At 30.9% G+C, this 24989-nt stretch overlaps 2 protein-coding genes across 4 annotated transcripts; both read left to right on the top strand.

The window, feature by feature from the left end:
- Positions 1-146: 146 nt before the first annotated feature.
- Positions 147-4466, top strand: LOC108458054 (ABC transporter B family member 29, chloroplastic). Its single transcript, XM_017757293.2, has 10 exons — positions 147-872; positions 1256-1342; positions 1470-1577; positions 1737-2003; positions 2288-2371; positions 2578-2794; positions 2910-2995; positions 3325-3512; positions 3640-3769; positions 4164-4466. Exons 1-10 carry the CDS (start codon positions 258-260, stop codon positions 4308-4310), a joined length of 1929 nt encoding a protein of 642 aa, XP_017612782.1. The 5' UTR covers positions 147-257; the 3' UTR covers positions 4311-4466.
- Positions 4467-19941: 15475 nt separating this feature from the next.
- On the top strand, positions 19942-24493 carry LOC108460903 (heterogeneous nuclear ribonucleoprotein Q-like). 3 transcript variants are annotated; one of them, XM_017760603.2, is made up of 10 exons: positions 19942-20116; positions 20753-20799; positions 21107-21503; positions 21578-21694; positions 21910-22050; positions 22166-22339; positions 22428-22635; positions 22740-22912; positions 23662-23747; positions 24098-24493. In XM_017760603.2, exons 3-10 carry the CDS (start codon positions 21129-21131, stop codon positions 24240-24242), a joined length of 1419 nt encoding a protein of 472 aa, XP_017616092.1. In that variant the 5' UTR covers positions 19942-20116; positions 20753-20799; positions 21107-21128; the 3' UTR covers positions 24243-24493. The 3 variants fall into 3 exon arrangements, with proteins under 3 accessions (XP_017616092.1, XP_017616093.1, XP_052883278.1); XM_017760604.2 differs by lacking the exon at positions 20753-20799 and having other exon boundaries at positions 19943-20116; positions 21095-21503; XM_053027318.1 differs by lacking the exons at positions 19942-20116; positions 20753-20799; positions 21107-21503; positions 21578-21694 and adding an exon at positions 21742-21774.
- The last annotated feature ends 496 nt before the right edge of the window (positions 24494-24989 follow it).

Here is a 24989-nt window from a genome sequence, read left to right as displayed (position 1 = left end):
AACTAGAGAAATAAAGAACCAACACACTGTCTGGTAAAGAAATTATGGAACAACTATAAAACTTGAATTAAAGTTTCTATTATTAATAGATCGACTGATATTAAAAAAATAAATAAATAAAGAATATATTTTCTCCTATAATATTATATAATTTATAATTTACTTGGGACCAATATATGCTGCATTAAGTCCTCAAAAAATGCCGTTAGTAGATATCTACTCTTAACGGTTCCATACCAAGCCATTCCCCATTCAAAATGTCCCTCCACGGCCTTCTTTTTCTCTCGCCACCGTTTCCTCCGCCACTTTTTTACCTCCGCTCCGCACAAAAAGATAAACCCAAATTTCTTCACATCAATTCACGTTGGAGACCTCCCTTTATATCCTCACTCAAACCCACAAATTCAATCAAACTCCCCTTAAACGCCCAAACCAGCCAAACCCCACTTTCCAAAGCCCTTGAAACCCTCGCCAAACTCAAACCTTTCCTCCAAACTAATCACCAACCCATCCTCCTTGGCTGGCTGTGCAGCTCCATCTCAGTTTTCTCCCTTTCCCAAATTATCCCCAGAATTGGATCCTTCTCTTCTAACTTAATCAACATCGTTTCCATCTCCAAATTGCGTGACCAGTGCCTTCTTCTAGGGGTTTTTGTCTTGGTCAAGTTGGTTGCTTGTTACTGGCAACAAGCCTTCTTGTGGGAAGCTTCGCTAAGGACAGTTTGTCAGATGAGAGTTTTCGTTTTCGAGACAGTTTTGGAGAAAGAGTTGGGTTTTTTTGAAGGTAACGATGGGGTTTCGTCTGGAGATATTGCTTATCGGATTACAGCTGAGGCTTCTGATGTTGCTGATACTCTTTTCGCTCTCCTCAATGTTAGTGATCGAGTTTTACTTTTTTCCTTTTCGGGTTCATGCAATGATTTTTGGATAAATTTTTGTTAAAAATATTCGTATGAACTTATCTTGCCTAGTTAAATTCTTTAGAGAAACACTCCAATAATTCAGCTTGGATATCTCAAAATTTGAACCCTTGGGAAAGTGTGTTCTTGTTCATAAGCTTCTTTTTTATAATTTTATCAGTTGAATGATCACAAGGAACAGAATCTCAAGAGGTTTTTCATTGTTTGGGGCTAAATGTTGTGGTTATAGATAAATGCCAATTGTGATCATCATCGTCTTATCTGAATTTTGTTGTCAGTGACTGAGGTTTGTCTCTGCAATTTATATGTCAATTATTAATTTCATTCTTGGAACAGACTATTGTGCCCAACATGTTGCAATTGTTTGCGATGGGGACGCAGATGTTGGTTATCAGTCCCTCCCTATCCTTGATTTCAGCAATTGTAAGGATACACAATATTTGTTTTATAATTTCATCATTTATTAGTTTTGTTTGTTAATTGAATGAATTTCTGACTACATTTATGTTAGATGTATAATGTCTGTACATATATTCTGGTGAATTTTTAGATGATTCCATTTATGGCTCTAGTTATAGCTTATCTTGGTGAAAAACTTCGCAAGATATCTAAGAGAGCTCATCTGAGTATCGCCACTCTTGCAGCTTATCTGAATGAGGTATGCTTTATGTTTTATATGGCCGTCATTTCTTACATTATCATCAGTGCTTGCAGTTTGTGTTTCTGTTCTTAGGAATTCCTCAGTGTTCCAGCAAGACTGAGGTATCCAACATTTTAGTTGTTGCTTATTTTAGCTAGTATATTTATTACGTTTTAGGTCCTCCCAGCCATTTTCTTTGTGAAAGCAAATACTGGAGAGTTGTCCGAGCATGCCAGATTTCAACGGCTTGCTTATACAGATTTTTCTCGACATTTAGCAAAGAAGAAAATGAAGGCACTAATCCCCCAGATCATACAAATTATTTATTTTGGAGTTTTATGCGTACTTTGTGTTGGATCCCTGGTCGTTTCACGTGGTTCTTTTGATGGTTGTAGCATGGTTTCTTTTGTGACATCACTGGTTTTCTTGGTTGAGCCCATCCAGGTAATATTATTTTCTTCAGAAAAGATTACATATGCTTGCTTTTACCATCAGTAGCCCATTCCAGATTTTGGAATGTTGAGCTTGTCTTTTCATTCTTTTGTATCAAGTCTTTCAAGTGACTGGATTTGCTGATGATGACCATCAAATCTTAGTGTCTTGGTTTTCATTGTTTTGAAGTTATAAGTAGTGCATTGATGTCTTCTTTACTTTTTGAAGTGGTCTTATACTTCGGTCATTGAGGGGGCTGTCTTGAGTAACTGTTCTTAGAATAAAGAATCATGCAGGGTGTGGGTAAAGCATACAACGAGTTTAAGCAAGGAGAACCAGCCATTGAACGCTTGTTTGATTTGACCAGGATGAAGTCCAAGGTACATTTTCTTTTCTTGCCTGCTTGAATTATCTTGATGAATTCTCTATTATTTGTGTGACAATAAACAAGCTTGTATGAGGCTATGGTTTTAACAAAATAATGCATCATAGAGAAATGGCGAAAACTTTTGAGCAGCTATTATGTTTGTAAAAAATGACTCTCAGCTGGTTCCTACTGTTACATTTCATTTATTTTATATCATAGGTCATTGAGAAACCAGATGCAATCTATTTAGGCCATGTCAAGGGAGAGGTGAAATTCTGTGATGTCTCATTTAAATATGCTGACAACATGCCACTTGTTTTGGATGGGTTGAACCTTACTGTAAGGGCTGGGGAGACAATAGCTCTTGTTGGACCATCTGGTGGAGGGAAAACAACCCTTGTAAAATTGCTTCTTCGCCTATATGAACCTTCATCTGGTGAGGCATCAGAATATATAAATCTACGCTTATCCCTTTAACCAGATTGAGTTATTTTTGCTTCCATTTTCCCTTTGTATTTAATGGTTTGCATACCTGGCATCCCATGTTTCAGGATCCATACTTATTGATAACCACAACATAAAGAGCATCCGACTGGAAAGTTTGAGAAGACATGTTGGTCTTGTTTCTCAAGATACAGTGAGTGACAATTGGTTACCCTCTTCATTAGTATTAGGGAAATATTTGATACACTTCCAAAGGAGTTTTTAGACTCCACAAATAGGGTTAGGGCGTTGACAAGTATCCTATAGTGGTATAGTAAAATATTAGAAAAATAAATATTTTAAAGAAAAAGACACATTGCAATTTTTTAAGGATGCTTGTGGAATAAAAAAGGTATACTGCCAGTGTACCAAATACTAACCCTTAGTATTATTGTTTCATTGTTGTAGCTTTCCAGATTTTGGTAATAAATCCTCCAAATTAGTTCAAATGACTGATTTAGATATCTCTTCTAAATGCATCAGATGCTTTTTTCTAGGACAGTTGCTGAAAACATTGGATATAGGGATCTAATGTCAAACATTGACATGGAGAAAGTTGAGCTTGCAGCTCAAATTGCAAATGCAGATGAATTTATCAGAACACTTCCAGAAGGATACCGAAGCCAAATTGGACCAAGGGGCTCACTTTTAAGTGGAGGTCAGAAGCAAAGGTAAAATAGACAAATGCATTGCTCTTTTAACACTGAAATATAATTACTATAGGATTGTTATTTCTTATTGCTGAAGCATTTCTCCTTGTTTTAAATCATAAATCTTCCTGCTGGCTTACAAATGCAGACTAGCAATTGCAAGGGCAGTCTATCAGGTATCATCTATTTTGGTTTTGGATGAAGCAACTTCTGCCCTAGACAGTAAGTCTGAGTTATTGGTGAGGCAAGCTGTTGAGCGCTTGATGGAAAATTATACAGTAAGAACAATAGCTTAACCTATATGTAGTGCAGTTATAGTTTGATTGGTATATAATCCTCCTTGAATCCGTAATGGAACCAGGATGAATAACAACTAGTAGCATTGCTATATTATGCCTGCTTCCTTTAAAGATTATATCCATGAGTGAGTCTGATTGGCATGGTGTTTCATTAGTCTATTTAAGGTCTATGCATTTGCTATATTGGTCTTTTTCTTTATGCTAGGGAAGAATGGTACATTAGAATGGCATGGGATTTGATTGACTGTGAAAAAAATTCTATACAATGCTGTTGTAGAGACATAATTGTACACCTATAAAAGATACCTGATGTATAATTGAGAGTTATATTCATAGTTGAAAGTGTTAAACCATGTAGACACTTAATTTGCAGGTGCTGGTCATAGCCCATCGTTTGGAAACAATTTTAATGGCTGATCGGATATTCCTTCTACAAAATGGGAAGTTACAGGAGTTAAGCCGGTCAACTTTTTTAGCTGGTCACCATGACTCACTACTGTCTGCTGGTGCTGCGATTTGAGCTCATTTAAAAAACATGATATGTATGTTGATTTTGTTTCGCTGTTACACGAGTTTCTGCAATTGAATGTTGGGTTTCACGTTCTATACAGGCTGATAATGCTTCCCAACCATTCCCAAGTCAGCTTTTCAATGTCATACACACTCTATTTTGGAACTAAGCACAACATAAGAAAACAAATAATAATTTATTGATTAATTTTAACACATTAATTTGAAAATCTATTATCAAAGAAAATTAAAAATTCTTCTTTTCTGATTATTTTTTATGAATAAAATATTTCTATAGAAGTTGAATTATTTATGAAATATAAATTTTGTATTATATTTTTTTTACACTAGTGCAAAGAAAATTTATTCTAATTAATATAAAATATTGTTTACAGGATAAATGTAATTAAAAGAAAGGAAAGTATATATTTGATTCGTATTTGGATATTTTTGTTTGGTTAAACAATGAATGAAAAGGAAAAGAAGTTATTTATTTTACATAAATTTTTATCCTTTATATAAATAATTAATAACATATTTAAATTAAATATTTTAAAAATTATCAATATTCTTTTTAAAAGATAAAACATATGATAATATTTTAAAATTTTAAATATAAATTTAATCAATATATTATATACAACATTTGATATGATAGAGAAAAGTTGTTTCTAAATTTTTGCACATTTAAAAATAAAATGTAAATAGTAAAACCTATGAATTTGATCCTAATTCTATATAGTTCAATAAATTTAACTATTCACATTTATAAATTCTATCAATTTGATCTTTAAACGCCTAACCAAAGCATTCACTTTCAAAACCGAGGCATTCCACGTCTATTACTTGTTTTGTTTATGGTTGAAATTATCTAATTCAATATATAACCGTTAAAAAGAATATAAAATACAAATTATAAAATATAATATATAATAAAATTATATAAATAATTTAATATTTATAAAAATAATTTTTACTCTAACTAGCATAATTTTAATTTTTAATTAATTTGGTAAATGATTTCACACTAATCGATTACTAGCGATAGTATTGCTTATTGTGGATTTAAAATTAAAAATATATAGAACACATAATAATCTCTTAATCAATTTATAAAATTTAAAAAAATCATTATCAATGTAACAAAAAGAACTTGATTAATTCTTTCACTTTTTTTCTTATGAAAATTAAATGTTCATAATTTTTTATATGATTATTGATTGAACAATTGGATTTTCAAAGCCATGCATATTTTTTAACTTTGGATTTAATTTCCAATTTAAAAACCAACTTCGAGGACTATTTCTATGTACCTCGGAGGAAACATCATACAGTTAACAAGAAGAGTAAATCTAAAGTGTTTTCTTTAAGGTTTTTTCCTTTTCTTTAACCAGAATTTTATCAATCAAAGGGTTATAAAATATTATATTTAGAAAAAAACTATATGAAAGAAAAAAAAGAAAATAAAGTTTCAAGATAAACTCATTGGTATTTGGAATTGGCTTGGAAAGCGCCCCGTTTGTGGAGAGAATGTTTTATTTTTTGGGGGGTTTTACAAATTTATAGGATGCGGAATACTTATATTTTAAAAGTTGAAAGCTTTGATTAGGAAGTTTGAGGATCAAATTGATAGGATTTGTAAATTTAAATGGTTAAATTTAATGAATTATTTAGAATTAGGATCAAATTGATAGAAAAAGTCAGTATTGAGGACTAAATGCATTATTATACGAGTTAGAAAAATGTTTTCCATTATCAATTTAACAACGAGTGACCGAATTAGAAAAGAATTGAAACATTAGAGTCTAAATTGAAAAATTTTAAAATTGGGTGACCAAAATAGGAACACGACTATAGTTGGGTGACCATTTATATAATTTACCTAAATCTAAAATGTTTTATGTTTCCATTAAAAAATAAAAGAAACAATGAAAAGTGAGAATTCTCAACTCCCTTTATATTATGAATATTTTATTAAGGGATATCCATCAAGATTAAGATAAGTTTTAATGTACTTCAAATTCTAATAGTAATTAGAAGTAGATCTTATGTTTATAAATATAGATTTTGGAGAAGTATTGTAGATGATTCTCATTGATCAATAAAATACGATCTCTCTTGTGCTCTCCCATTTTCTTTTTTATTTATTCTCTGTCTATTTATTTTATAACACGTTATCAGCACGATTTTCTTTAATTTTATAATACGGTCACTCCAAACTATTGCTCAAGTTATTGTTGATTGCGTTCTAAATCTATTGTAATTTCAGTCTTCAATTGAGGCCTGCACATTATGGGTAATCATTATCAAAAGAAATTTATATAATTCTTACGTGGGTGATGATGATGATGTAAAAGATCTCTAGATATATTTTACTATGATTTATTTATTATATTATGTTTATTATAATTGGAGGCTAATTATGATAACATGAATAGATAGATTTTGATTTGAAATCCACATATATTTGTGATGGTGATTATGAAATAAAGAATCAATGGAGGCATCTAGAAGTCTATCCTACTAGATTTGTTGCATTCCTCGAAGTGAATGTAAACATAAAGAAATTAAAAGATATAATCATGGACTACTAAAAGTAAGAACATAGTAATAAATAAGAGAATAATGAGAGTTTTCAAGATAGTTCTTCAAAGGGTAAAGATTACTTATGTTATCAATATGATATAAAAATTATTGGCCACATATGTAGTGTATGTTCAAATATTTTGTTTCATTAATATTCTTTGAGGAAGGATATGAGAATGTAGTAATGAAATCTAGCATTACAAATAGAAAAATTTTTCTTATTTAGTATGAAACTAACAAATATTATTCCAATATTTGATAGTATAAAATTAGTTGAAAGCTCCGAAGAGCTAATATATCAATATCTAAAAAGTATAAAATTTGTAATGGTTAATACATTAATTTTAAAAGATATTCATTATAATGGATACCATAGTGAGATTGTGAATGAAGAAAAGATTATATTTCATATGAATTACTATTGTTATAAATATCTATTTTGAAATGATGAAAAAAAGGAGGATTGATTTATTGATTACTCTTGTTATTAAATTAAATTGATTGTGACTATCTTTGTGATCTTCTTTTGTCATCATCCCTATTAAGGGGTTGAAAGTAGAATATTTGACTATGAAAGGTCTACTGATGAGCAATAGAATATGATAATTCTATCTAAAGCCCGTTATGGTTGTTATGGTTGGATGTACCATAAGTTACAAGTTTTTTTAAAAAACAGTTAGTATAACTCTATAGTATTCAGAATAAGTTCTCAATTAAAATTACGTAGAAAAATATTATTGATGAGAACTTGTAAGAGATAAAACTTATGTATAAAAAGTCATTGGTTATATACCTGTTGTACACTTGAAAAATAAGATTCACTTTTAAAGTTTGCTATTAATAGATTTTGATTGGATTCAAAGTCTACTAGTGGAGTTTAAATTGCTTACTTATTGATAAAATCGTCAAGACTCAACATAGAAAAAGAAAGTACATCTTTAAATATTAAATGAACTTGATATATGGATTAAAAATTTGAGATGGTTTTCTTTTAATTTTTTATTACATGGGTTACATATTGTTTTAAGCATCTCATTTGTTCATGAAAATGAATATTAACTGATTTATTTATATTGCTATAGTAGGTTTTATAATTAAATAATATATTTGATTAAAACATATCTAGTATGCAAATTTGTCTTAATAAACCAATGAATTTTATGGTTATTTAGATTTCATTTAGTTCAAAGAATTGTTAAAGATTGTAGTTCATACATTATAAATTATTCCATGTGTTAATTATTTAGAGAAATGACATGAGCAATTATAAATGAAAAGTACTATTAGTATTAATGGTTGGATTTTAAATTAAATTTCATGCATGTTTATGATGATTGTTATGACAGAAAAAAATTGCTAGTTTTTCATTATGTCATATTTTTATGTTTGAGATGTTATTTTATTGATATATTTAATTTAGGTTTGTTTCAATACATGACCTAGCCAGTTATTCTTGGTAGTTAACGATTATGTAAAACTCTTATTAAAAGGGCTTTAAAAGTATTTTGAATTGATCTCACATCTCCTTTTGGATAAACAAAATAACTAGTTATTCGTTCCATTAGTTCTACTCCATTCCCTAAAGTGAATGTAGCAATACATAACAATTATGAAAATTTAACTTATTGTCATTATTGAAAAATAGATAAGAAGAAGATGAATGGTTCAAAATGTTGCGAAATGTTTATTCTTAGTATAGAATGTTCAATGATTTATATTAATTTATCGTTCCTTGAAACATATGATATCTATATGATCTTATTGGTAAGAAATATGATATATGCTTACATCATTGTCTAAATTACTTTTTGCACATTCCTTAAAGTGAATGTTTGCAATAAATATAATAATTTTTAGATATTTGAAGATTTTGGCATATTCACGAAGTGAATATTGCATATAATTGTTTAGAAATTATATTTATTTTGTTGACTTAATGGCATTATAAACTTTACATTGATTTAGACATTTCCAGTAGTAAGTGTCATAATAGTACTTATATGTAGATACAAAGTAAAAGGAATGACAATAAAATTATTAATTTGTCACAATTTATATTGACATTATTAGTACAATTGAAATGCATGTTAAAATAAACTAGAAGTTTCTTGATACAAATGCATTTACTACTTGACATGACCAATTAGACCATCCTGAATCATATATGATGCTAAAATTAATTGAGAATTCATATGGATATTCATTAAAGAACTAAAAGATTCTTTAATTTAAAGAATTCTCATTTGTTGCTTATACTCAATGAAAATTAATTGTTAAAAACTCAATATCTAAAGTTGAGATTTAGTGTCTTGCATTACTGAAATGGATATGGGCTCATCCATCCACCATGTGAATGATTTTGATATTATATGATTTTTTTTTCAACAAAAAACTGAAATTCATTAAGGTAGTTATACAAAGTCAAATCGACATAGAAAAGAAAAGACAGACCAGCAGAAGATAAACCAATCCGCAAGCACAACACAAAAAAAAAATAGCAAAACCATTAAACGCAAAACAAAACCACTCTAAGCCAAATACAAAATGTCACAAATAGAATATCAACCAAATATTCATCTTCTCCCAGTGTATATCCACAGTTGAGTTGAAAATGGAATAAAAAGAAAATCCTTGAAACCTAGCCATGGAGATTACTCTGAACCTTCTCCATTTTCAAAGTGGTCCAAAATATCTCAATGATTTTGAATCCAAACCGTCCAATCCTCAACCACTATCTTTCGCACTGAATCTAGAGCTCCATCAACCCAGAAACAAGGGATTTGGTGTCGCCTTCCTTCCAATGCCAGAGTATGTGTCGCCTTATTAACTGCTCTAGGAACAAAAATGTAAGAAACTTCCTTAAAATGTCTTTTAAGTATACGAATGTTGTGAGTAAACGGTCGAAGAATAGATCTATCTTCCCCTTTTGACTTGAGCTTGTTGATTATTAACAGAGAATCCCCTTCCAGAAGAAGGCGCCTAAAACCCATCCAAGCATAAGCAACAAAGCCCTTTCACACGTCCTAGCTTCAGTAACAAAAGCATCGAAAACTTTTTCAAAAAGGTAAGTACACGCCCCCAGAATTTTTCTTTCATTATTTCGAGCTAAAACTATTGCAATTGAAGTTCTAAAAACATTTTGAAACAAAGCATCAAATTTTAGCTTAATAATACCAGGATTTGGGGGTTGCCACAACTCCTTTATCATGGGTCTAGAAAATGACTTAATATTCCCTTGACTCAAGGTTATCTTTTGACTATAGCCTTGAACAAAACCCAGAAGTTCCTGCAAGGAGAACTTAATACTTTCATGTATTAATTTATTTTTTCGAAACCATAGAGCCCATAAAGAAATAATTAGAATCTATCTGTTACTTTCATCTGCTATAAAAAAAGTTTTAACAAATCGATCTTTGCAATTCGGGGTACCCCCAACTGGAATTATCATGATGTTAAGAGAAGCCCATAACTGTTGTAAAGTACCACAATACCACATCAAATGGTCAGAATCCTCCGGAGCTTCCTTATAAAGTGGGCAAACTACATAAACATTTAATCTTCTCTAGAAAGATTGCAAAAATGAGGCACAAAATTATTAAAGAGTCTCCACATATGTATTTTTATTTTAGCTGGAATGTGCATAGTCCGAAGTGTTCTATAGAAATATTTGTAATTGTCTACTGTAGAGAGATTGTAGTCGTTGCTCTGTAATTGTTCTATAACTAAAGCTTGATACCCACTCTTCACGGAGTATTCCCCAATAGCCTCACATTTCCAAACCAACAGGTCGTGTGATCTGGAGCTAGCAAGAGGAATTTTCACTTGGTCATCATCAACAAGTCTACTGATCAACTCCCTATTCCAAATATTTGTCTCTGCATCTATTAATTGGTTCACTGTAGTCCAAGAAGGATTTATATTCTGAACTAATAACATGTTATTCCCTGGACTAGGTAGCCGTGGATCATTCTACATGTTCACACTACCACCGCTACCAATATGCCAAAGAATCCCTTCTGCAATCAGATCCTGAGCACTACAAATACTCCTCTAGGTAAACGATGGGTAAGAACCAAACTTAGCTGATAATATATCTGTGAATGGATAATAATGGGCTTTCAAAACCTTTGATAAAAAGGTAATTGGGCTGGGAAAAAAGACTCCAAACTTGTTTTACTAATAAGGCTTTATTAAACAAAAACAAATTCCAAAAACCCAGCCTACCAACACACTTGGGTTTACACAACGCATTCTAATTACTCCAATGGATACCTTTAGTTGATTTATTATTAGACCACCAGAATTTATTCAAAATGCCCTCTAACTTGCGACATAAAGTTTTCGTCAAAACAAAACACTGCATAACATATATTGGGATAGGTTTAAGAACTAACTTAATGAATACCTCCTTACCCCTCATCGAAAGATAGCGCAAACTCCACCGATCAATTCTTTTTCTGAAATGGTCAACTAAATTAGCAAAAGCCCACCTTTTTTTCCTTTTAACCATCATTGGTAATCCCAAGTATTTTTCAGGATTTGAAGCTACACGAACACTCAAAATGTTGGTTACGCTCTCCCTTACATTAGAATCCATACTAGCACCAAAATAAATAAAAGATTTATCAAAATTCACTCGTTGTCTCGAAACCAGCTTATGCTCCCGAATAATGTTTCGAACCATATTAGCCCCTTCACTTGAGGCATCCCCAAATAGGATACAGTCATCTGCAAAGAACAAATGGTTAATCGAGAGTCTTTCCCTTCCAATAGGAGTACCCCTAATCAAATCCTTCTGTTTGGCTTCATTAAGTAGTGTAGAGAAACCCTCAGCACATATTAAAAATAGATAAGGGCTAAGTGGATCGCCCTGTCTTAATCCCCTCGAAGGTGAAAACCACTCACTAGAATTCCCATTGAGGCCCATAGTATAGGAGATAAAACAAACCCATCTCATAATGAGAACGACCCAATCAGTGTGAAATCCCAATCGAATCATTATTCCAGCCAAAACATCCCACTCAACACGATCATACGCTTTACTCATATCGAGTTTAAGCGCAAAATTCCCTTTTCTACTTTTCTTTTTCATTTTAAGGGAATGTAAACCCTCATAAGCGATTAACACATTATCCGAAATATGTCTTCCTGAGATAAAATCCTCTTGGGCTTCATAAATACAACCTCCCAATATTGCACTCATACGCTCCATTAGGACTTTCACAATAATTTTGTAAACCACGTTACAAAGGCTTATAGGTCTGAATTGTGAAAGATTTTTTGGTTTCTCAACTTTGGGAATCAAAACAATATGGATTTTATTAATTTCTCCCATGTCAATTTCACCTTTCAAAATAGATAAATAGTAACTAAAAATTTTAGATCCAATAATTTGCTAATACCTTTGATAAAAATTGTTGGAAAACCATTAATTTTAAGAGTCTTAAAAGGTGTCATCGATTTCACAGCATGCCCAATGTCTTCCTCAGTGTTAAATAGCTCGTCATTCATACTCATAGTGATCCGCTTTTCTACTAACCCAAACAATCGTTCATCATCACTTGTTTGAGAGGCCGAAAATAAATTGCCAAAATACTTCAATGTGAGTTGTAGCATCTCCTTAGTTGTTGAAAACCAACGTCCATCCTCCCTTTCCAAATCAATTATCTGACTATGATTTTGGCGCTAAACAACAACTTTATGAAAATAACTTGTATTCTAATCCCCATTTTTCAACCAGTTGACACAGCCTCGTTGCTCCAAAAAAATCTCTTTTCCATCAGCCTCCAAATTAAAACCTAGTTGAACATCTATGATTTCGGCTAAAACCTCATCAATGGATCCATATTATAAAGATCATGTAGCCATTTTTCTAAATCCAAACGAGTTTTCTTTTGCTCCCTATTTCTGAAATGACTCCAATGTTGAAACTACTGCCTCATTTTCACAAGCTTAACTAAGACACTTCCTGATAAGACATCCCAATTTCTTTTTTACCTCATTCTTAAAAGAATTTTCTAAACACCATTTGGCCTCAAACCAAAAAAGCTTGACCCCATATCGGTGAACATCCGTTCGTATACCAGTCGTGTCCAAAAGAATCGGACAATAGTCCAAAAATGTATGACTCAAATGTTCCACCTGGTAACTTAGAAAGAGATTCATCCAATCCAAAGAAACAACTCTCCTATCTAGTCTCTTCCTTATGTTCATTGACAAAAATCTTCTTCGCTCCCATGTAAACCACCTACCAATGTATCCTAGATCATTGAGCCCGCAATCATCCAGCATGTTTCGAAAATTAGTCATCTGGCATTCTGATCTAAGATGTCCACCACTTTTTTTTTTTAAAGAATTCATGATCTCATTGAAATCCCCAATCATAAGCTGATGAATCATTTGGTCGTGTCCCAAATGTTTAAGCAGCTTCCAAGACCTGTGTCTACTCTTTTCACCCTGATTCCCATAAAACCCTGTTAGCCGCCAAGCATCACCACATTCATTTTTATGGATCTCAACATCAATATGATAATAAAAATAGCTCTTAAGCCGAATAAATAAATTCCCTTTCCAACCCAAAGATAAACCACCTTTTGAACATATCGCCCCAATATCAATACCATTTTCAAAACCACATTTTAGCCTAACCATTTCCATCTTTTTTTAACTTAATTTTGTTTCAATAAGAAACAAAATCTGAGGATTAATGGCCTTCAATTTATTTTTGAGCTTGCTAATAGTTCGTGATCTCCCCAAACCACGAACATTCCAACTTAGAATTTTAATTACATTCGGCTGCTTTGCTCAGCAAAGCTAGTCGTTAAATCAAAACAGCCTCCTTTAAAATTATTCCCCGAAGAAGTTGTAAAACCCTCCACTATCCGTTGTCGTTTCTTTCCTTTCAAAGAAATTAGAGGATCATTTTCCTCGTCCAACATCAGGTCCATGGGCCCACTAGTAATACCAATCTTATTCAAATCCCTACTCCTATTTCATGCCAACTGTCAGCCCCTTTAACAGAGATCTGTTGACTAGATTCCAAAGGAATAAAATTGGGATTTAAAGACGTTGTCTCCATAACCCCCTTAAATTATGCTCAGCATCACGCTCTCCTTGAATTTTAGCTTTTGTTGTCTCTTTCCATATCCACTCTGCTGCACTTAGAGCCATCTGCTTCACGAAGCCACTTAATCACGGTTGTGTTCTGTTGGCATGCCACCGCACGCAAGGAAATGTCCCACTCAAAAACTATTTTTGATGGATCAATTCGGGTACGAAACGAGCAGTAACTCTCTCCATGACCCAGTTTACCACAAATGAAGCAAAATAAACTCAGTTTCTCACACTGAAAACGAGCATTGACAGTCCTCTCCTTTCTGATCTGAATCTTTTTCTTTCTTTTCAACGGAAGTGACACATCCAAACGAACTCGAATGCGCATAAATTTTTTAAAACCCAAAGTCGGGATAGAAGTATCATACTCACTAAACTGTCCCAAAAAATTACCAAATTGCTTAGCCATCGTTTTCGTCATCAAACCTATAGGCAAGTCATGTATTTAGACCCAAAACTCGGTTAAATTTAACAGAACTACTAACAGATCTTCTCCCATCTGAATTTTGTGAAGAATAATCAAATAATTATTGAAAAACCATGGGGTACCAGAAAGCACTTTTTGAACATCAACCTCATGGAAAAAGTGAAAAAGGAAATGTTTGTCCCCCAAATCCGAAATGCAAATCCCCCAATGGGATGCCACAGATCAACCATAGTATTGCGTAGAGAAGGAAAATGAACAACACTATAAATTAAACATCTTCCAACCAAACAAAATTGATAATTTCGATCCACCACTGAAGCCTCCTCATGAAACGCATCCTCCTCTTCATCAAGTAAATTCAAATTTACCAAGCCCTCCTCCATCACTCAAATAAAAGAAACTTCCACACCAAAACTAAGAAAAAACAAAAAACTGAAAAAGGAAGAAGGAAGAAAAGTAAAAACCCCCGTGTCAAAAGATAAACTAAGTTATGGTCTACAAATTTTAAATATGCTTTACGCTGACATTCACCACCCAAATTCACATTAGGTTGATGGAAGGAGATGATTGTTACTATATTGATATTATATGATTTTAGTAGATGCATTTACAAAATAATCACATATGTGTTATCAACTTGCAACCTGTCGTTTGCAAGATTGTTTGTTTAAATAATCAATTTCAAATAATGCAAATAAGACAATTCATATTGCTAAAGCTAATGAGTTTATATTTTAATCTTTTTTGATTGAGTTTGAAAAACTTTCGTAAAAGCTTGTTATTTATGTACATAATGGCTTATATGAATTATTGATTGAACGTATCTGATTAATATTTAAACCATTACTTTTGAGAACTAAACTTCTTATTTCAATATAACGTTATGTTGATTTACGTGTTATACGCATCAAGCCAATAAGTTATAATACTCTCCATCAATTTGTTTTTGGTCAAAGGGTTAAAAATTTCTTGTCTTTGAATTTTTGTATGTGTGTATATATTCCAATTGCTCAACCACAACGCACAAAGGTAAGTGAATCCTCAAATAAAGTTGGGAATATATATTAATTACAAGTCTCTTTGTATTATTAGATATTTTGAATGTACTGAAGATTCAATTATGACATGATTTGTGATTACTATTTTGATTTGATAGTTTTCCTGATATTAAGGGGAGAAAAATAATATTTGAATGAAATCACTACTTATAATGTGTCATCATTATCTAGATCCTTATAGAGAATAATTTGAACCAAAAATTCAAAAAGGATAACTCACTTTATTATAAGTTAACTGTTACATGTATTCACAATATTAATGAGAATAACCAAGTGTTATATACAATATAATATTTTGAAATCAAACTCTCAGTAGGACAACTAGTTAGAATAAATAATAGATTGATCGGTTCTAAAGGTGAAAATTCTTCTAGATGGTCATATAGTAGAGGTGGGTACTCTAGAAGAGACCCAATACATAACTAATAACTAAAACTCCAAAAGAGATTTAGGTACTTGAAACTGAAGATTAAAATAGTGAAAATAAAAGATCTCGATAAGTTATGTCAATTCGAGAAATGTGGAATCAATAATAAAACTGGTCGACAATGGTTTTGCATGCAATATTATTGTTGAAATAGTGAAATAAAAGGAGGATCATGAATAAATCTATTGAGATATATAGATATTGAATACATTGGTCAAAATAGAAAGGCACAACTCAAGTACAATTAAATTCGTGGAGTTTTTGGACCAGTAGTTCAAATATATAAAGGTATAAAGCTAATGGGCATACAAATGAAATAGTTTTGCAAAACAGAATAAAATATGAAGTTTTTACTAAGTCTTGACATTGATTATGAAAAGATATAACATTTTTTTTGTGGTGGATACAATAACCTTTAGATATATTATTAAACTGATAGTTCATAAAAAATTTAACTTGCATTTAATAGTTGTTGTTACAACCTTTTATGAATCACTATATAAAAAAGTTCATTTAAAATCCTTGAAAGGTTTAGAAGCTAAAGCATATTGAAATTCTTGGGAAATTGTTCATTTATATGAATTGAAATAATTTGAACATATGTGGTAAATTTGACTTAGTGAATAGTAGTTGAAGGAGGATTATAAAATGATCCAAAATACCTATTTGTGTTTTTATAGAAGAATCATGATTAAATTTTGATATGATTATTGTTGAAACTCTTGAACATATCAAAATATAGTTCCTCCAAATTTTCCCTCACTCATGACTTTCAAAATAATGGTGATATAAATGCTTAGTAGATACATTCAAATAGTTGAAAAACTATTCAGGATTGAATACGTAGAATATAAGAAAGTATGTGATGTTTTCATGAAGGGAGAGTAAATACACGCTATACTCTTTTTTTTTTCCCCTTAATCGAGGTTTTGTCCCATTGGGTTTTCCTGGAAAGATTTTTAATGAGGCAGCATATTATGCGTATTATAGATATGTGTACTCTTTTTCCTTCCCTAAGAATTTTTTTCCCACAAGTTTTTTTATCTTAGTAAGGTTCTTACAAATTTTAATAGTAATTAGAAGTAGAGTTTTATTTCATTTTTACTTTTTATACTTATAAATATAGACTTTGAAAAAGGATTGTAGATGATTCCTTTGATTAATAAAATATGGTCTCTCTTTTACTCTTTCATTTTTTTTATTCTTTATTCTCTGTCTATTTATTTTATACCACTTTATTATTATTATTTTTGCTTAATTAAAATATGTCATTCAAATAAGGGAAAAATAATCATTTCCTTTAATTTACTTAACTTTCGTTTATTTTAGGAAATCCCGACATGCTGATACCTTTTATATTTATTTATAAACAAATAAAAGATAATAAATATAAGAGCAAAAATAAAAATATATCCAAAGTATTTTTATGAGGCAATAAAACTTTTTTTTTGCTTTTAATTTAAAGGAAAAAGTTGACACAAAAATAAAGAACAATAGTAGGGAAGAAAGGAAAAATATTATTGAAATATAAACTATAGATTAATTTAATATTCTATAAATTATTACTTTAAATTGCACTATAAATTGTTATTTATTTATATAAAAGGAAAAACTAAAATTTCAAAAATATTTATTACAGATAAATAATATTATAATTAATTATAAATTTAAAAATATTTTAATTATAATATAAATATTATCTATTTGATTTGTAGTTATTTATGAAAAGAATAATAAAAATATTATGAAAAACAAACAAATAATGCTGCAAAATGATACACAGATGACCGACGGACATGTATAATAATCCTTAAATATTGCTGACAAATACAACTGTTTGCTATTTATAAACTTAGAACTCCAATGTGGAATAAATCTCAAATATATATATATATATATATATATATATATATATATAAGATTTAAATTTTGATTTAATTTAATATATAAATTAGTATATAAATTTTTATTTTGTTTTAAATGTATATATAAAATTAAATTTTAATTCAATTATATACATTTAAAAATAAAATTTCAATTATACACATTAAAAAATAAATTTATTTTAGTAATGGATAAATGTAATTATATGAATATGCAATATATAAATAAAGAATGATGTTATATCACTAACTGTATTAATAATTTGTGATAATTAGATCAAATAAGAAATTAATGTATAAACTTGCACAAAATCAAAATTCATGCAATAAATTGCATATTAGACTATGATTCATTTATAGTTTTGAAATTTATCCTATTAAAATTAAAACATATGAGGGCTTCTTTTAGAAGTGTTGATAGATTAAGTGGAATAGATCGGATTTATGCAAAGTATCAATATCATATATAATTATTTAAATTTGGTCCGATTCAAAATTTGAACTTTAAATTTTGTTCAAGTACTTCAATAACTAACTTAAACTCATTTAGGCTTATCTATATTATTTTATTTTTAAAATATAATTATTTTAATTTAATATTTATTAATTATATTTACCTTACTGTATTTTTCGTATTATTAAAATTTAAATATTAAAACATTTTTAATATTAAAATATTATATTGATTTTTCATAAAATATAAATTATATATATAAAATAAATGAAAAATAATCTAAATTATTAATAATATATATAAAAACACGAATATTAAAAATTAAAGAATACTTCTTTTCATTCATTATATTATTAAATTGACATTAAAAAAATTCTATTCTACATTTGCATATAATAGAGTTTTTATGATTTAAACAATACAATGAAGTTGGAGCTAGATTCAACGTACTAACAATAAGTAATTATTAATAATAGATAAAATCATTTGAATAATTTTTTTGTATTTATTCATTTAAGAAGAATAAGTAATATTTATAAATTAATAATATATATATATATATATATATTAATTTTAGGGAAGAAGAGAAAATACATTAGATCCTCAGCTCTGAAAATAATTTCCTCCGATCCTAGATTTCCCCTCAATTGCCCCATTTAAAAGAATTCACCAATCCATCAAGCATTCCTCCTCTGCTTGTGTTGCAGTTCAATCTTTAGTTTTTGCATTAGATTACATCATCCCCACCCCTCTCTTCTTGGGTTTTATCAGTGAATCTACAATATTATAAAATCATACATCTTACTTCAATCCCACCATTGCAAAACTAATATAAATATAGTAATTATATTATAAATGTACCAAAAAATAGAAATTATATTTTGACGTTAAAATTAATACTTAATGCTTAATTTCATCATTTTAAATCATTATTATATATACAAAATAAATTAAACTATAATATCAATTCTACTACCTTTATTAAAACTTAAAATTTTCATATATTAATATTTTATTATCATATTAAAACTAATTTTGAAAAAGAAAATATTTGATATAGGTTTTAGACTTCCACGAGTAAAGTTAGAAAGTTGACAAAGTCTTATACGGTATAATAAAATATTAAAAAAAGAGAATATTGACAAATGTCTTAGTATAATAAAGTATTAAAAAGAGACATACAATAATTTTTAAAATTACTTGTAAAATAAAAAAATATATTATGTACTAAATATTAACATTTATTTTCTTCGCTACAAATAATAATATTATTTAATACATTAATAATATAATTAATTTATTTAGAGAGATAAAAATGAAGATAGAAAAATTGAAAGTACGGGATTTATAACATTGCAATTTTTAAATAAAGATATAGTTTTTAATATTGTATAATTAATTAAATTATGGTTTAGGTAATGGGAAGTTCTTTTAAATTATTATTTAACATTCTGTTTTAATTATTAGTTTTTAATAATAAATACTTACATTAATTATATGAAATGAAAATATATTATGAACTTAAAATTATATATTAAATTTGAACTTCAAAATATTAATTATTAAATTTATATTTTAAACCAAAATTTTAGTTTTAATTTAATTTTTAAATTTAATATTTTTTTCCAAAATCGTTTAAATTTCTCAATTATCTTAAGCTGGCCGTTAGTAGCCCCTCCTCAATCCCCATATATAAAACATAATAATAAACAAAACACCATTCATTCTATTGCTATCTGTAGGGTACAACACCGATTCTGAAGCCCCTGCGAAATTAAAAGCTCCTCTTTTAATCTCACAAATTAGGGTTTTACGTAACAAGATCCCTTATTAGGGTTTTCCTCTCATTCTTCAATATTTCGAGCTCGGTAAGCACTCTTTTCTTCTTCTTCTTTCCCCCCCGAAATTTTTGTATACATAATCACCAATATCTTCTTTGCTTTTAGTGCTGAATGTTTAATATATATATATTTCCTAATCAATCGACGTTTCAGGATATATTGAATTCGAAATGGTTGTATGCTTTTCTTTTCCTGTTTATTAAATTGTTGAAGTTATTGCTAAACGCTAAGATATAAATATAGTGAAATTTGAAAAAAAAAAGAAAAAGAAAATTGTATTTTCTATCTTTGATGTTTGGAGTTTCATAAATTGTTAGCGAATTAGCGAGGTAAGTTCAAAAATAAAAGAAGTAAGGAAAACTGAGCCCTTTATATCTTTTTCATATATATAATATACACATAATATGGATCGAAAATTTGAAAGACGGGCTGCTAGCAAATTGTTAAATTAATTATTAAACCTTTTTCTCCATTTGCTTTGGCCATTGCTGCGTTATAATAACAAATATTTCTTTGCAAATCTGTTTTTCTCTTTTGCTGGAATCTCTTATTGTATTCCTTCTATTTCTATATTTTATGCCTTTTGGTTCAATTTCTCATTCCTTATTTTCTGCCTTTTTGTTTTTCTTCCCTTTTTCCCCTTTTGGTGAATGAATTTCCCAGATATATAAGTAATCGATGAAACTGGCCGTTTTCTTGGGCAATTGTCTGTATCTTTTATCTAGTTTCAAGAATACTTTGTTGACATCAGAATCCTCTTGATTATCACTCACAACTCTCTTTGCCTGTGTCTATTGCTTTTTTTTCTTTGTTTTTACTATTCTGGAACTCTCTTTTCTGAGAACCACTCTAGCTGCGACTCCTTTGAAGCCATATATCCTCATGGAAAAAATTCAGTCAAAAGTCTTATTTTGCAACTCCATTGGCCTCTCATTTTTTTCCTACTTTCCACATTTGTACTCTTTTCTTTTGTCAATGCTTCTGGCTTCTGTGCTTCCTTCACAGTTGTCTTGCAAGCTTGCTTTATTAGATACATAAAATGTCAAGGACAAGGGAAGAGAATGAAGAGCAGGTAGACCTTGAAGGGGACAATGAACAAGAGGAGACTATAGAGGAAGAGGTTGAATATGAAGAAATAGAGGAAGAGGAGGAAGTGGAAGTTGAGGAAGAGGTTGAAGAAGAGGTGGAAGATGAGGATGAGAATGAGAATGCTGAGCTTGTTGATGTTCAAAAAGGCTCTGATGGTGATGAGGAGTTGAATGATTCTGAGACAGAGGAAGAAAAGAAAAAGAAACATGCAGAACTTCTTGCACTTCCTCCTCATGGATCAGAGGTCTACATTGGTGGCATTCCTCATGACACTTCTAAAGAGGACTTGAAGAGATTTTGTGAATCTATAGGAGAAGTCATAGAGGTACATTGCTAATATCAATGCGCTGCCTGTATGCTTATTTTGACTGACTAGATGCATAAATATAATGACTGCAGGTTAGGATAATGAAGGGGAAGGATTTAGGTGAGGGCAATGGTTGTGCTTTTGTGACGTTCAGATCCAAAGAGTTAGCATCCAAAGCTATTGAAAGACTGAATTATTCTGAATTCAAGGTGAGGAAGAATGCACAGCTTTTTGTGTTAACAGATTCTAGCAGGGCTTAACATAATAATATATGCTGTTATTTATTTGTGTTAGTATTCCTCTCCCTTTTTGCTTCCTATGAATATATACATTGATGAATTGTAGCATCATTTCTTTTTCACTTATATTTTCTCCTTTGTAACATATATCTGTTTTCTTGTTTTCTCCTTTTTGTCTTCTTCAGGGGAAGAAGATAAAATGTTCAACTTCTCAAGCAAAGAATAAGTTGTTCATTGGTAATGTTCCCAGAAACTGGGGGGAGGAAGTTATGAGGAGGGTTGTAACTGATGTTGGGCCTGGAGTCGGTTGTATTGAATTGTTGAAGGTTTGTGCATATATTGTCTGTCGTATCCCAGTTTATGAGACTGATTCAGTTTAATATTCCATTACTTATGTGCCAGCCTGTATTAGTTTTTGATGGCATGTGCTTGACGTGGCAGGATCCAATGAACCCCGGCCGAAACCGTGGATTTGTTTTCATTGAGTACTCTAATCATGCATGTGCTGAATACTCGAGACAGAAAATGTTGAAGCCAACATTTAAGCTTGATGATAATGCTCCAACAGTGAGTTGGGCTGACCCTAGAAATGCTGAATCTTCTGCTACTACTCAGGTTTTCTAATCTATACTTTAATGTTGGCCATACTTAGCTGGGGATTTGCATTGACAGTTGTATAGTAATAATGTTTGACATGGTGCAGGTTAAGTCATTGTATGTCAAGAATTTACCACGAGATATAACTCAGGATCGCCTAAAGAAGCCGTTTGAACATCATGGAAAGATCACAAAAGTTGTAGTTCCTCCTGCAAAAGCGGGAAAGGAGGACAGCAGGTATGGGTTTGTGCATTTTGCAGAGAGGTCAAGTGTTATGAAAGCATTGAAGAATACTGAAAAATATGAGATTGATGGTAGGCTATGCTCCTTACCTTACTGCTATTATCAACTTCTTGCATTTCCTCGGAGTATAAAGGCATTATTGATGATATTTTGTTGTATTTTCTCTTATTGACAGGTCAAGTGTTGGAGTGTTCTCTTGCAAAACCACAAGCAGACCAGAAATCTTCTGGAGGATCTGGCTCCCAGAAGTCAACCTTAGATTCAAGCTTCCCTCCATTAGGATTTGGTTTACTTGGGGGGGCATATGGTGGTCTTGGAACAGGATTTGGTCCTGCAGGATTTGGACAGGTGAGATGCTCTTTTACTTCTCTATCTCTCTTTTTTTGTCACTTTGTCCTCCAGGCTTTTCTCTTTTCATTTGTTATGGTTTCTTTGGACATAGTTGGGAAAGGAAATAGTTTGACAGGTTTCTTCTGGAAATTTGAATGCTGCCAAAAGCAGTGCTCTTTTGGGTAATTTAAGTTGTTATTTTTTTTTAATTTCTTTTCATTGCAAACTTTTGATTATGACTTTAAGCTGCATTGGGTGTTATGTGGGACCAGCAGTATCTGCTCTTGTTTTGAGATGTATCAGATGACAGATATAGATTGAAAAGATGACACGCCCCTTGTATTGAGATGAAATAATCTTTGATATGTAGGCATGATGGCTTGGCGATTAATCTAAAATTGGTTTATACTGCTGTCTTTTGTAATCTTGTACAGTAAGCACTGGTTTCGTTCAAGAAGGAACATTGCACAATCAAGAACAAATAAAACGACATTGTCTCCTACATAGGATTTCCTTCCTTATAATAAGTAAACAGTTATCCTATGATGAGTTGGCATTATTTGTAATTTTATTAACAGCAAGACATACATTGTCTATACTTCTCACTGAAATATTTTACTATTACTTGTCAATCTTCGAGAGGCATGTGCTTAAGAGACCAGGATTTTGAAAGGTTCTCCTGTGTATGCTTTGATTATTTATTTTACTTGGAAAATTTAAAAATACTTTTACAATGCTCTGCTGATATTTATGTTATAATCTTGCAGCCGTTAATCTATGGGCGAGGTCCAACCCCTGCTGGAATGGCAATGATGCCAATGCTTTTGCCTGACGGAAGGATTGGATATGTCCTGTAAGTTTTAAGCATGAATTAGTAGTTGCAGATCATGTAGGTTATGTTATTTGTTCATATATGCGTGCATATGTGGAGTGTGTATGTGTCCATGCACATACATGTACAGCTACTTGTCAATTTCTGTTATCCTTTTCTTCCGCCTTGATATGGAGCCAAATTGACATTTGACTTGTAGACAAATTCATTCACATTGTTCTGATCTTTGTCCCAGCCACTTATGCTAATAGGCCGAATAATAATAATAATAATAATAATTATTATTTTGTCTTGCGGCTTCCGTCTATTCATCTTTTCTTAGTTCTGGATGATGGCACTCCTTTACAAAATTGTTTCCGTTTTTTGTATAGCCAACAGCCTGGAATGCAACAACCAGAGACACCTCCACCACAGCCCCGTAGTAGCCGAGGTGGTGCTAGTAGTAGTAGCTCAAGCGGTGGAAGACGCAGCAGCAGTGACAGTAACCGAGGACGCAGTCGATATAATCCATATTAGTTTGGTTCTCGATTCCATTTCTTCTGTAACCTGAGGTTAGAAGAGAGTAGAAAAGAATCTGCTTTGAGTTGGCTTTAGTTCGAGGCTAAGGATCAGCCAGTAGTTTTGTTTAAACAGAAATTATGGAAAGTATAGTAAGCTGTCAAGAAACTTACTGACAGTTGTTGGGCTCTAATTACAAAAACTTACTGACAGATATTGGGCTCTAATCAAAACGACTAACATATATTCACCATTGCATTTAGATTAAATGTGATTCACTTCTCCCTAACAAAACTAAACCTGTCTACACATTGCTGAATAACAGCAATGAAACAGTTAAAGCAAAAGCTTGAAATGGAGGAGAGATATTGTAACGAAACAGTTTGGTTTGGTGGTCTCTTCAGTCTTTTGAGGGTTCAAACTTTTCCTTCGAACTCCGATATTGGCTTTCCTTTGACATGTATCTTGTTTCTTTCTTTCATGGTTAACAATAATGGTTAAATTTCAAATTTAGATTTACTTTTTAGATTATATAAAAATGGTAAAATTTTAATTTTGGTCCTTATACCATGTTATGTTTAAATTTGAGATTTAATTTTTGACATAATTTGGTAGCTCAATATAAAAATGCCGTTGGCCTAAATATTTATTTTAATTAAATGCAAACATGAATTTTAAGCATTACAATTTCGCTGCATGATTATTGAGTGAATACTTTTTTAAATTTTAGAATGTCACACTAGGAAATTTAACAAAAAAAACTAA

This window comes from Gossypium arboreum, chromosome 4, assembly GCF_025698485.1.
Source record: "Gossypium arboreum isolate Shixiya-1 chromosome 4, ASM2569848v2, whole genome shotgun sequence".
Taxonomy (NCBI): Eukaryota; Viridiplantae; Streptophyta; class Magnoliopsida; order Malvales; family Malvaceae; genus Gossypium; species Gossypium arboreum.
This window is presented reverse-complemented; position numbering and strand designations above follow the sequence as displayed.

Coding starts and splice junctions, on each gene's coding strand:
- LOC108460903 (XM_017760603.2), top strand. CDS start 21,129: ATGTCAAGGACAAGGGAAGAGAATGAAGAGCAGGTAGACCTTGAAGGG. Junction 21,504..21,577: donor CTATAGGAGAAGTCATAGAG/GTACATTGCTAA, acceptor TAATGACTGCAG/GTTAGGATAATGAAGGGGAA. Junction 22,636..22,739: donor TGAAAAATATGAGATTGATG/GTAGGCTATGCT, acceptor TCTTATTGACAG/GTCAAGTGTTGGAGTGTTCT.
- LOC108458054 (XM_017757293.2), top strand. CDS start 258: ATGTCCCTCCACGGCCTTCTTTTTCTCTCGCCACCGTTTCCTCCGCCA. Junction 1,578..1,736: donor TTGCAGCTTATCTGAATGAG/GTATGCTTTATG, acceptor ATTACGTTTTAG/GTCCTCCCAGCCATTTTCTT. Junction 2,996..3,324: donor GTCTTGTTTCTCAAGATACA/GTGAGTGACAAT, acceptor TAAATGCATCAG/ATGCTTTTTTCTAGGACAGT.